This window comes from Mus pahari, chromosome 10, assembly GCF_900095145.1.
Source record: "Mus pahari chromosome 10, PAHARI_EIJ_v1.1, whole genome shotgun sequence".
NCBI classification, from domain to species: Eukaryota; Metazoa; Chordata; class Mammalia; order Rodentia; family Muridae; genus Mus; species Mus pahari.
In genome coordinates, this window is record NC_034599.1 from 18,799,696 (window position 1) to 18,814,253 (window position 14,558).

Genomic DNA, 14,558 nt, shown 5'->3' on the forward strand with positions numbered 1-14,558 from the left:
TCTCTCTCTCTCTCTCTCTCTCTCTCTCTGTCTCTCTCCTCTCTCTTCTCTCTCTCCCTCCCTCTCTCTCTCTCTTAAAATCTGTCTGCTTTAGTCTATGTGTTTTGCTTTCTGCCTTCAATAAGCTCAGGCTTCATGAGCTCTCTCTTTTTACTTAGGAGTTAGCCAAAGGTCTAACCTGGGGTACAGTGGAGGAGGGAAGGGATGAGGCTGGGCCCCAGATCTCTTTTGTATGGGTAACAAGAAAAGCCAGTTAGACTCCCATCCTCAGTGCTCTATGGCTTTGTTCACACACTACAGAGCAGCTCAGACTTGGAGTGCTGTCCTGTCAACCCTGGAAGTCATAATATTCTGGTCAGAAGTTGTGTCACGGTGGACAAATGCAACAGTGGTGCCAAACTGTAGCTGGCCCACCCAGAAATGATCTGGAAAGAGAAATAGAAATTTCTTCCTGTGTTGGCTCTGCAAGCTTTTCTGTTCTTTCTTTAACCCAATAAAGCAACTCACACCTTGGTCCATGTCATTGGATCTGGTAGCCTCTCTTCACATATTACAGTGCCATTTCCCTCTTGTGCACAGGTAGGCCCAAGTGTGTTTAAGTGTCCATATAGCCTTGAGGACCTCTGTTACCTGGATCAAAAATTTTTGAGGCATAATGTGATATAGATAGACCATCTCTCCATTGTTACCAAGCCTGGATGCTTCTTTGAAACTCAGATTCAACAATGAGGGCAAAATTTTAAGGGTTAAAGTGTAGGTGAATCATTTAGTAGTCTCCTGGTAGCTGACCCACTTGACCAGGGCTGCCTCTCACTTCTCTTGACCTCTTCTCTGAGTTTCCCAAACATCAACCAGCCTAAGATAGTTTCACCAGCTTCTAAGAACAGACACAAACAAGGGCAGCCATGGAACAGATACAAACAAAGGCAGCCATGGAACAGATACAAACAAGGGCAGCCATGGAACAGATGCAAACAAAGGCAGCCATGGAAGAGATACAAACAAGGGCAGCCATGACCACAAGGTGGTTTTCTAGGTTTCTTGTTTTGTCTTTTGTCTTTTCTGCTGCTGCTAAGTTTTGCCCCATTACTCCTTAGTCTCAGAAAAATTGACCTACAGGTTGAGAGATACAGTCCAGGCAAAGTTCCTCTTTGGTGGCAGAGGAGAAAGCTCTTTCATGTCTGGCTGCTGCCTCTGATGGCTTGATTCCTGTTTTCCTGGAAACAGAGCAGAGATCCCAAGGTTAATCCTTGTGCCCGTTCGGCACTTTGACTGGAAGCAGAAGCCCTCACCTCTGTTCATCACAAATGGCCCTTATACCCAGAGAAAGCCACAGGAGATCTACTTGGCTTTGCTGTTGCTAGGCAGCACAGCCATGTTTATTTTAGCACTACTAGGAGATTTTTAATAACACAAAAAGCTATATGTTATGTTATTCTTACCATAATGAATATGTGCTTTTCTGAAAATATCTTATTAAATCAGAATTATCTCATCAAGTCTTATTTTCCCACAATCATTAAATTAAGGAAAAAAATCAACTAGGAGACAGGATAGGAATATAAGAAGCTCCACATGAAAAGAAGAACAGAAAGGATTTCTACAGAAGCAGCTTATTTTGGGGTCCTGTGTAGCCAAGGACTATGAGAAAAGTGCTTAACTCTCTTAGCCTCCGGCCACTAGGTATAGTCATGGCCTTTGGGGCAAAAGCTTAACCATATGAGTCCCCTCTGTCCATTTGTAGCCATGGCCTGTGAGGTAAATGCTCAACCCTATGAGCCCCCCACCCCCACCCCGTAATGTTATGACCTGTGAGGCAGGTGCTCAACCCTGAGTTGTGCAAGGTGGTCATGCCTTCCTCTTCTGTGATTTATGCTTTTCTGGATACCTCCCTAAAATATAACACATTCTGGATGTAAAAGAACTGGACCCATTCCTCCTCCTGAAGAGAGAAAGAAGTTATGAAAGTTCAAAAACTGCAGGTGCCCTGAGCATGGGACTCGGGAGGATGTGGTTATCCTTTCTTGGGCTAGTCAAGGCGAACATGTGAGGAATCGAGCTTGAAAGGATAGACATGATCAAACAAACACACAAAACAAAGCACACTTAGAGCAAGATTAGCAAGATGGGAAGAAAGTCCAGGGTTGATGAGACATCCTTCATGATCTGGTAAATGTGAATGAGTAAGAGAGTAGGTTGAGCTCTAGATTTCTAGGGATCTTGATTGAACACCAAGAAACATGGCCTTCCTTTTTCTTGTTTTTAGGAGATGATCACATTATGTAGCTCAGACTGGTTTTGAACTTCTTTCTGTTCCTTCTCCTTCTGCTCTGCTCTCATTAGGATGAGCTTTCTTTTGATGTACCAGTCAGAAGGCTGGAGTAACTTTGATCCTAATCTGACTACAATTAGGAATCTCTCTGTGAATGCAAAGGTGACTCCATGTTCTAATGGAGTTGGCTTCCATTAGCGAGCATCACCCAAGAGAACCTTCTATGTTTAGGAAAGCTTCTGAATTGTCCAATGTATGTCTCTAGCAAAGTGTATCTAGTGAGAGTATACAAATGGACACAACTTAATTTCGCTATGATTTACTTATGCTGTTTAGACAGCCACTTATGGGCTGCAGTTGCTACGTTAGAGCATTGCTGGAGGGAGTCATGATGTTATTGGCTCTACTGCTAAGAAACTGGGATGAACTGATCTGACCATAAGTGTCCACCCTGATGTTGATAATGCATTGGTTACTATGAGAAGAAATGAACATGTTTACAAGGAGATGTCGAACTACCAACACACACACACACACACACACACACACACATGCAGACACGAGAGAGAGAGAGAGAGAGAGAGAGAGAGAGAGAGAGAGAGAGAGAGAAAAGAGCTGTAATGGATGAAAAGTACATCAAAAAGAGAATGCTTGAGAACCAATTCTTTTGTTCTTACTTTTATTTATGTTATGCATGTAATTTGTATGTAAATGTGCACATATGTATATAGCAGTGTAGAAGATAGTTCATTAGAGAGTAAGGAGGAGCACTCTCAAGGGATGAGGGTAGAAAATGTGTGGGTAGGGGAGCAGGGGCGGGGGGTATAGGGAACTTTCGGGATAGCATTTAAAATGTAAATAAAGAAAATAATAATAATAAAAAGAAAAATACTTTGTAATTTAGGAGGTCTGGTGTTTGTAGTAGTTATGGAGAGATTCACAGGTTTAGAAGAAATCCGGTAGAATAAATAACCCTCTAAACATAAAAAAAAAAAGGACTATCATGCTGGTCCACATTGAAATAGATAACCTTCCTGAGCAGTTTTTGTGTGAAGCTTATTGATAGGCCCACTTGAATCAAGTCTTACAGGGGAGTCTTTGGTCCAGATAGATAATAATCTCTTAGGATTTAAATGGTTATCTATTAGTGAACCTCTGGGTCAGGTGTATGACTAGGATCCCATTATTTTGACTAGGACTTCAAATCCTACACTTACAGTCTTTGTTTTTTTTTTTTTTTTTATGAGTTGTTAACTATGAAAGAGGGCCCAATCCTAATGGCTTTCAATCCTGCTAATATAAAACTCAGTATCTAGCAAATCCCATCAAAAATTGGAGCTCAGAATCATTTAGGATTTGGACATCAAGTTAATCCGACTACTTCTGGATAAAATGGGCATAGAAAGGTTTAGGGTCTCCACTTCCCACTCCTATCCATTTGCAGGCTTTGGAGAACAATGAAAGACACTAACACATGCAATTGAACTACTGAAGGGTCTTTTGAAAGTGAATAGGTTGTACTTTGGAAAAGATAAAATAAGACATCAATTAGGAACACAAGTTCCCAAAACTACATCGACTACTCCTGAGATTGTGATGGGTGTAACTTCTTCATCACGAAAAGCTGCCTGCTTTTTATGGTGGTGTCTGACATGGCTTGAATTTATTTATTTATTTTATTATTATTATTTTTATATAGCCAGACCATTAAAAAGTACCCATTTTGGCTGGGTAGATCTCTATGAGTCCAAGACCAGTCTGAGCTACCCAGTGAGTTCCAGGAGAGCCAGAGGGCTACAGAGAGAAACCCTGTCTCAAAAAAGCCAATAAAATAAAATGGTACCCATCTAGCAACCTAGGAAGAATTGAAGAAAGCAGATTTGGTCAGATTGTAATCAGTTCCTAGCATCTCCTTTAAAAAGAGCTGGTCATCATGAAAATTATGAAGTTCTGGAAAGTTCTGGAAGTGAAGAGGAGTCCACCAACTTTTTTTTTTTTTTTTTTTTTTTTGCCCTGTCTTGGACTCAGAAAAAGAATTAGTTTCCATTTGCATTATAGGAAGCCAGAAACAAATAGCCATACAAATGTCTCCTAGCAAAAGAGTCAGAGAGCAACTCATGTCTTTTAGTGAAAGAGAAACAGGTAGCAAACCAAATTCATCTGCTCATTTGAACAGGTCTAAGGTTACTTAGGTATTGAATTTCCCAGGGGTCTCTGGGAGATACTTCGTCAGGGAGGCTTTGCCTCCTCAGGACTGAGGAATCCAGCTGGCAGTTGCTGGCACCTTGGTGACTGCATCTTTAAGATTAGCACAAAGATCCTTCCCATTGATGATGATGTTTGAGTTGGAAGCCAACAGGCCTTGGCGGCTTCCTCATTCCAGAAACAACATCTGGGATTCTGGTCTGGAGTGCTTTCAGTCTCAGGGCAGTGACCCTCCAGGACCCTGTCTTGTCACAGCAAGGGCAAGGGGCCTTATGAGGATGCCCGATCATTGGCCAGTTTCTTCTCCACTGACTTGTTTAGTGACAGACACAGCATTTATTTTTCAGTCTGTTTCCTCTGGGAGAGAAGCCAGCAGGAGATCTTGAATCTCCATCTAATAATTTAGAATTTCTACATGAATTTTTTTTCTCTTTTTCTAATAGCTTTGGCATCTTTTCCCCACTCTCTATCTTTCTCTATGCCTCCATTGTTACATGCTTTACAGAGAAAACCCAAAGAGTAGGCAGGTAGACCTACCCTCGGAGCCTCTCTGCAAAGCTCAGTGTAGATGCTGGGCCTCCCCTCTGGCACAATGAGAGGTGAGTCTTTTGACAAACTCCTTCTTTATTAGAACACAATCATGATGTGGGAATGTTGTACAAGCAGAAATCTAAAAGACAAACCTCAGCAACAATAAAATCCACGAAAGTCTTCTACTTAAGATATAACCTAGATTTATATTATACTATATAATATAATACTGATGCATATCAATGAAAGGAGGGACAGTAAGCTCCCAGAGACGCATTATGAACACTCAAGCCTATCTGTTTTGTTTTATTTTGTTTCTATGATTATACAATATCAATTTTTATACTGCTTGATATTTTAATATTTCCAAAACATCAGTATTAAGGCTGTGGAATATTTATTGGACAGTCACCAAAGTTTTATTAAATGGATCCCTATTGTGGGCAATGTAGGTTATTGCCTCTTTTCTTAGACATTATTGTTCTGAAAAATCCTTCTGTCTGAAGACTCAGTTCACACAGATCACTACTCGTTTAGGTGGAAAACTTTTCAGTTGAGAAATAAAAGCATTTATTTGTGTCACCCCTTTCCCATATATCTTCATCATTGACCAGGACCATTTGATGGCATCCTACCTGTACCAGGCCAATGAGAGCTGTGGATACAGGGGCAAGATGTCTACAGAGGCCTCAAAAAGGGGGAGACAAAAGCTCATTGGAGATGCAAAGTAGGAATGACAATAAAGGTATAGCCTGGTACAGCCAATAAAGCTGTCTGTGGAGTCTGAGCATGATGATGCTAGATGTGAGGGTTTCTGGAATGAAAACTGAAACATGAGAGGAGATGAGGTCGATGAGGACGCACAGGCCACGTGGAGTGGCTGCTTTCAGAACAAGACTAATCTGGCTTTGCCTTGGAAATCCAGAGGCAACATCCGGGGCAAAGATAGCCCTGTGTATTTGGTGCCTGGATACATTTGCTGGAATATGATTTCACAGGATTTCTTTAATGAAGGGGAATCAAAGTATAAGGAAATTCATCTTTGACCACTACAGAAAGGAGAGAGATCAGCCTCTCGATCCTGGCATCTGTGTCTAGGGCAACAGTCATCAGTGAAATGTAAAAGGCTCTTTTTGTGTCGCAGCTTTGGGTCTCCTTTGTCTGTTAGTCCCTGTTTCTCAAGACTATGTTTGAGTACTGGACTGCACAAGTAGCCTGGACTACCATCAGTTCCTGAATATAATCTCTGCTGTTTAGTTCTTGTTCATAGCTAGGCGGGGTACCAACTAGCACCTAGGGCTAACAGACCTCTCTCTTCAACCAGTAGATTACATGTCCAATGCAGAGACATCTGTATGTTGGCACTGAATGGCCATGGCCTGATACTTTTCAGGATCATGTGTGCCACTTAAAATCTTGATTATTTTTATGCATTCAGCCTTGAAATTGGTTCAGCAAGGAAGGAAATTGCTGAACAAAGACTAGGGGAAAAAAAAGTAAGATTAGCTTAATTTTATTAACCTTGAAGTTCTCTTACATAAAAGTCAACTTAGAATTGTTGAGTGATATATTGGCCTGCAGAGGTGAGGGATTTAGCATGATATGATACATATAGAATAGCCTAAGTCCGGAAGCAATTTTCATTTGCTCCTTCACCACTTAAAAGTATGAATTTGGACACACTTATTTATTTGAGTAAAATGATCCATTCATTTATAACACAGGAGCTCTGCTTAGTAGGCCTTGTCTGTTATTCTGTGACAGACCGCCTGGCAAAGCATTTGGTAAACTCTAATATTCTATCATGATGGAAGTTCATCATGATGCCTGTCTAGTTGAGAAATTTGAGAACTTGTTTGCCTTTAAACACATTTCAGCTTAATTGATGACTTGCTCATTCATTTTTTATATTAAAATTTAAGCTGGAGCTGCTGATTCAATACTCTTAGCCTAACTAAAGATCTGAAATGTTTGCTTTCTTGGGAATGTGTTAACTGGCATCCTGAAGAGGAGACTGGGATGCAAGACCTTGCAAGAGTAAATGCTAATTTCACATCCCAAAGCTATGGGCTTTTGGGCTTTTATCAACTTGCTTGGTGTTTTTGGCTGTGGTAGAGTAGAGCCAACCATTTTGTGTATCATTATAGTCACAAATGGCAGCATGTCTGTGCTCCAAGATCTTGTAAGCACAGCTTCTAATCATTGGCTATTTAAATCTATGGTAGTTAAAATTAAGTCAAATCAGACATTCTGTTGCTCAGTGGCTCCAGCTATATTCCAACTCCTTAGCAGACAAATACGGGGAGTGGTTACTTCCTTGAGCAGTGGGAATATTAGAACATTTTTGACATTGCATCAAGTTCTTTGGCATAGTCTTCTCAAAGAACAAAAACCTGATATCACAGTGTTTAGACTCTGTGTGGACACAGCTGTCTACAGAATTTTTATACTTATTTTTAGGTATCCACCTAGCCTTTTCTCACAGATATCTTTTCAAGTCTTTGATAATTTGATATATTCAGACAATATTTTCTCTCTGTTGTGACCCCTAGGTCCTGTGTAACAGACATGTGTGAATGTCCAGTCCATAAAAACTGTTACTGTGAGTCATTTCTGGCATATACCCGTGCCTGTCAGAGAGAGGGAATCAAAGTGCACTGGGAACCTCAGCAGAACTGTGCAGGTAAGAAAACCCCGGAGGGACCATCTAACAGTAGGCCATTGTCATGGTCAGGAAAACAATGGAGAGGAGAGCCACACAGGTGCTTGTGTGAACAATCCATTCCCCCACCCCCACCCCTGCTTGTCCCACAGGGAATCCCAGAGGTGATTCAACTGGCTTCCAACTTGACAAAACCCAGGAGCTTCCCATGGGGCAGAGCACTTAGGACAAATGCTTTGTGGCATGCACATTTTAACAATTTAAAGATTTCCACTGTTGCAAAACCCTCCCAACTTCAAGCTAACAGCTGGATGTGCTTAGAACAAGGACAGTCACAACTAGTTTGGATCATGTGTGGAACAAAAGAGATTCAAGACCATTACAGTCATCTAAGGTCTTCAGGGTAAACATGATCTGTTATAATAGGTTGTTGAACAAACCCCAGCCGAATGTTTCTCTCCCTTGTATAGGCAGATCCCTACACCAGTGCTTATTAGCTCTCTGTCCTCATGAATTGGTCATTTGATATATGTAAAATAGAAGCCCCTCTTCATCCAAAAATATATATTATAAAGTGGCTACACACTGGGCATTGTACTAGATGGTGTGGGTACTCTTCACAATGAGGTCCATGTCTTTGAAGTGCTGCTGTCTTGTGAAAGAAGACAGAAACAAAGACTGACAACACTTGAAAATAGTTGAGCATGGACAAAGAACAAACCCTGCAGAGCTGTAGAAGGCAAATGGAAGAGGGTGGGTAGGCACTTGGACAGCAGAGAGAGGTAAGGTTCTTTAACAGAGATGGTGCTTTAACATGAGGCTGAAGGACCGAGGGGAGTCAAGGAAACAGCAGTCTGTGCACAAGAACCAGGGTGGATAGCCACAGAACAGCAAAAACCCAGGCATTTCTCACATTGTAAAACGGTCAGTTCTGTCTTGATCCTGATGATCAAGGGAAAGGGGAAACCGTGTGGAGAGGAAGCTGGAATGTACAACCTTTCCAGACCATAAAAAGGAATCTAGCTTTTGTTTTAAGAAAAGTGGAAACCAGTGGGAACTTAAGAAAACTAATTTTTACAGTGTGGTACATAGAAATAGAGAGCCCATATTGAACATAGGGGGCTGAGAAAGGACTATTGAAGGAATCATGGTCTATAACTGATGGTATCTTGGATGAAGATAAATATCTTAATATCATATTCACCATGAAGATAAGGGAATATTATGGAATTTCACCATACCAACCTGTGAGTATTGTGCTGCGTGCATGAAACATCTTAAAGAATGTTCAGCTCACAGAAGTTTATTCAGTGACAGAGTTGAAGGTAGTGAGGCTGAGTGTCATCTAAGCTCAAGTGCTGGGAAACTTTTTAGTACCAAGGGGTAGATTTGCCAAGAAGAACAAACCTTGGATTATTATAACTACAAGAGTCCTAAGAGCCTTAGTTGTGTAACTTACAGCCCAGGCTGATGGGAAGTGATGCAAGGGGATAAGCTCTGACCTAAAGCTAGGTTGAATACAAGAGAGTGGTGCTTGTTTAGGATTGGATCTTTCTTGTCATCATTAATCTTAGCTCCCTTGCTTTGAGTTCTCCTTCCCTTAAATCTTCCAGGAAAATGAATGAAATACACAGAGGCAAGCACCCATCCGTCCCACTGTATTAGAGGCAAGGTTTCTGGCCATTATATTAGCTGGTGTGGTGCTTTGGTTTAGATTCTAGCTGGATCTCCTCCTGGCCCAGGGCTGTACTGGGCATCATTCCAGTGCACATGATGCATCTGAGGACGTCACTTTTTATGTTGACTTATTCACTTCAGGGACTGAATACCTCTAGTAATAGAAAAGAAATATACTCCCAATATTAATTCTGCAGATGCAAGGAAAAAGACCACCAAGACAAATCATGTCCAAATTAATTAAAGCAAACAACTAATTAAAACAAGCTTTTTTATTATTTAGATTTCATAATTTTTACTTTTTTACATTTTTATTGGTTATTTTATTTATTTACATTTCTTTTCTTTTTTCTTTTTTCTTTTTGTTTGTTTGTTTTTGTTTTTTCGAGACAGGAGACAGGGTTTCTCTGTATAGCCCTGGCTGTCTTGAAACTCCATCTGTAGACCAGACTGGCCTTGAACTCAGAAATCTGCCTGCTTCTGCTTCCCAAGTGCTGGGATTAAAGGCATGCACCACCACTGCCTGGCATTTATTTACGTTTCATTGTTATCCCCCTTCCTAGTTTCCCTCTGCAAATCCCCTATCTCATCCTCGACCTGACCTCCCTGCTTCTGTGAGGGTGCTCACCCACCCAACCATTCCCACCTCCCTGCCCTAGCATTCCCCTATACTGGAGTGGTAAGCTTTCACAGGACCAAGGACCTCCCCTCCCACTGATGCCAGATAAGTCAGTCCTCTGCTTCACATGCAGCTGGAGCCATGGATCCCTCCATGTGTACTCTTCGGTTGGTGGTTTAGTCCCTGGAAGTTCACGGGGTGGGGGTGGGGGTCTGGTTGGTTGATATTGTTGTTCTTTCTATGGGGTTGCAAACCCCTTCATCTCCTTCAGTCCTTCCCCTAACTCCTCCATTGGAGTCCCCATGCTTAGTCCTATGGTTGGCTGTAAGCATCCTCATCTGTATTGGTCAGGCTCTGGAAGAGCCTCTCAGGAGACAGCCATATCAGGCTCCTGTCAGCAAGCACTTCTTGGCATCAGCAATAGTGTTTGGATTTGGTGTTTGCAGATGGGATGGATCTTCAGGTGGGGCAGTCTTTGGATGGCCTTTGCTTCAGTCTCTATTCTACTCTTTATCCCTGTATTTCCTTTAGACAGGAGCAATTCTGGGTTAATATTTTTGAGATGGGTGGATGGCCCCCTCCCTCACTGGAGACAGTGCCTAACCTCTGGATATGGTCTCTACAGGTTATCTCTCCCCTTTGTTGGGTATTTCCACTAATGTCATCCCCATTGGGTCCTGGGAGCCTCTTGCTTTCCTGGCATCTGGGACTTTCTGGTGTCTACCCCCATTTCCTCATACCCCCACTGCATACACTTCTGTTCAATTTCCTGACTCTGTACATCTCCCCTGACACCTCCCACACCTGGTCCTGCCCCTCTTTTCCTTCCCCCTCAAACAAGCTTTTCTAAAAATTCATGTACATGGGCTGTCTTTCCCTAAGGCAGGGCCTAAGAGATCAGCATTGGACATGCGGAGATAAAGGTTTTTATAGTTCAGGAGTAGAGTGTTTCCAAATTGGGGATTCAATATAATTTAATCATAAACAGGAATGAGACTAGTTTTTCTTTACTGTAAGATGGCTTTGAAGCCTAAGATTGAGGCAGGCTGCTTTATCACCTGAGAGGTTCTATTTACCTTTCAAAATTAGTGTACACACACACCAAATGCATGCACACACACACATACAGAGGTGTGCATACAACACACACACACACACATACACACACCACTCACAGATGCACAGACATACACATGGCATGTACACATACTCACACACAGGCATACACACATACATACACTTGCATGCATGCATACACACACACATGCATACACACATGCACATACACTGTAGACTTCCAGATTGTCAGCTGGCACATTGAAAAATGGACTTCCAGAGCTTGGTGCATCTCTCAGAGTTATGTTCCGATTCATCTAGGATGTTGAATATTGTGAAAATGTAATTTATTTGGTTTCAGCTTCTAGGTGCTCTGAGTCATGGGAGCACTTAAGGCTGCTGAGACGGGAAAGTGGTGTCTAGTGTAAGAAACTTGGGAGTTGAACAAGTGAGAAACAAATGAGGAAGGAAACTCCAAGTGCACAAGTGATATTTTAAAGGTTTTCCTGAATTGAAGCACCATCACCACTGTTGACATGCCACTGTCTGTGCCCAGAGGGCCTAGTGCAATTCAGATTAAGCCTGAGAATTACTAAATAAAAATATCAATAATGCTGATAACTACAGTGAAACTTTATGTGCTTAATAACAACCATTTCTAAAGTCTGTTATTTTTCTAGTAGTATTTCCTTTGCTGAGGAGTGTACTAGCATTTTAGGATGTATCTTATTGTATCCCATGCCCACGAAAGCCTAGGTGGTAATATTATGAACTCCACCATGTCTTATTTATAAAAATATTGAGAACCTAGATGCCTCCTGTGAATTCACGAGGTATAGTTAGAGAACCTACTTATGAACTCTGCCTTGTTTTGTTGATAAAGATGCTAAGACTTAGGATGTCAGACAATTTGCTCATGCCTTAAGAGCTAGAAAGTGAGAGGCTAAGGTAGGCGGTATCATTGTAAGAACACAGAGAAGCAAGCAAACTAAAGAGAAGGGATGAATACAACTGGGTCTTTATTCATTCACTTCAGTCGCTTGATTCCTGGTAGGCGTTTCTTAGGACCATCTGATTCCAAAAGAATTTAGGATGTTGTTTCTTGTATCTTACATTGGCATCCTTAGCAGAATATCTACACACTACCACCAGCTGACAGTGACTGTCACTGCACATTCACCAGCAGGTTTAACACAGGGGAGCACTGCTGGCTTCTGCTTTCCTCTGCAGTACTCTGGATGGTGGGTGGTGTTTTGAGCAATTGCCTTCTTTCCTCGATTCCACATCTCACAGCTGTTTCTAGTTACTTGCCTGGGTCCACTCTGGCCTGATGTTATACCTGGAACTTCATCTTTGCCTGACTAGATGCCTCCTGTGAACTCATGAGGTATATAGCTGGGCATTGTGACCACCAATCAGCATCCAGGCAAAAGAGTGGAGCCGAGAAACAGCTTAGTTCCAGAGGGCACAGAGAGTGGCTTATGGAACAAATTGGAAAACCTTTGAGTACCATCTTTATGCATTGCTGTAGCCGATGAATGTCCCTGGAGGCTACGTGAGTCCTAAACCTTGCTGCTTCTCTGGCAGTTTCCTGACTTTGAGAAAAAAGAAAAACAATTTAACCAAACGAAATCCTTCAAGGGCACGCGAGCAAACCAAATCATATGTGTGTTTAAAAGTGATATTTTTTCTTTGATGAGCTTGAAAAACAAATGGAATCCTGGAGGGTAACCAGGGGATCCAGTCGACGCTTGCTTTCTAAGCTCATCTACACAAGGTGCTAAAATGGAGATCAATCTGATAGTTTCATTCTTCAGCTCGGAGCTGAACAAGATTATTTTTGCAGTGTGTTGAGGGGGCATCTGCCTTCTCTGGCTCTGGCCTGCTGCTCTACCTTTTTCTTTCATCATCCTCCCTCCCAATACTCCACACCTATTCAATCACCAAGGCAAGGATCATCCCTTATCCCATGCATACTGGTTTAACCATCACACATGTGTTACCTGGTCATGTCCACACTAATCTCTGAGTAATAGATCCTTCTACCAGGGAAGCTCTTTCTAATGTTTTTTGGTCTTACAAGTTTCTACTGATGATGATGATGGTCATGGCAATGGTGATGATGATGCTATTGATGGTGATAGTGATGGTGATGATGACAACGATGATGATTTACACTGCTAGTATTTAAACGCAGGGTCTTGCACATGCTAAGTGGATACTGAACTATGTCACCAGCTCCCTGCTTACTTTACCTAAATAGAATTTTTTTTCTCTTCTGTCTTCCTTGATCTCACCCAACTCTCAGTGTTGAGTCAAAATGTTCTCTCTTCTCTTCCTCTGTATTCCTCTTTCTCTCTCTAGGACTGTGCATCCTATATCATATTATGGATCTGAGTACGTATCCATGTCCCCTGTCTGCTTTTGAGCCCAGGATCTGGATGTCTGAGATGAGGTCTAGATCACATCTGTCCCCCAAAGTTAATATCTGATACTCAATAGAAGGTTATTGATCTAATTTGAAGTGAAATTAAGATGACATTCTATGATAGATCTTGTTTGGACCTTGTACTTCTTCACCCTCTGCAGCCTACTTTCTACTCAGAAAAGATGTCTGTGCTTGATATGGAGAAGATAAGGGGTCCTTGATAGAAGTTAGAGGTGGAGCTAGATAAAAGAATTGGGATTTTAGGACAGAGGACACAGGATAAGTCATATATATAAGGAAAAGAGACCATGTGAGAGAGGGAATGCTTCTGAGAAATGTCCCTATAACAGCAAGAACTGAAGGGGACAAAGTTGAGTGGACAAAAGCTCGAAGTTAGGTGAGAAACTGGAATGTGGAAATGAACTTGACAAGCAGCACAGAGAATCCATGTTGGAATAGAGGAAAGGGTTAGATGCCCTTAGAGTGAAGCCACCAAAGTTAGGGGAAAGATATGCAAACAAGCAGATATAAATAATCTAATAAGCACACACTGGCATGTCCTCTGTGCTCAGTTCTGTGTCCAAACCCTGAGGTACAGGGATGCGAGCTCTGCCCTCAGGATACCAGGCCTCAGTTCAGCTTCTCCTAGTGAGTTGTAAAATCATTTGAATCTATCACTTCATAGATTTTGCTGTAAACTCAGAAGAAAGTTTTGAAATATGTGACTAGAAATTGATATATATTCAAAGAACGGTGAGGGAATTCTATGAGTTTCTCTAAGAATCACAGCTGCAGGGCTGGGAACATAGCTCGACTTGGCTTGTCAAGGATAGGAGTTCCATCAGAATCCACATTTAAACAAAACAAAACCCATACTGGAGCAACTCACACACATACACATACTCACAAACACCCTCACACATACTCACACAACTCTGTATTCACATACTCAAGACATAACCACATGCACACAGATATATACACTCCCACACACTCACACCCACACTTACTTTCTCTGTTTCCCTGTCTTTGTTTCTCTGTTTCTCTCTGTGTGTTTCTCTCCCTCTCCCTCTCCCTCTCCCTCTCCCGCTCCCTCTCCCCCTCCCTC

The 14,558-nt window shown here is 41.8% G+C and overlaps 1 protein-coding gene across 1 annotated transcript in view; it reads left to right on the plus strand.

Moving 5' to 3' along the window:
• Bmper (BMP binding endothelial regulator) overlaps positions 1-14,558 on the plus strand; it is a 246,973-nt gene that overhangs the window by 227,691 nt on the left and 4,724 nt on the right. Inside the window, exon 14 of the mRNA XM_021206296.1 lies at positions 7,561-7,691. Coding sequence (XP_021061955.1) covers positions 7,561-7,691 — 131 coding nt within the window. The remainder of the gene's footprint in view (positions 1-7,560; positions 7,692-14,558) is intronic.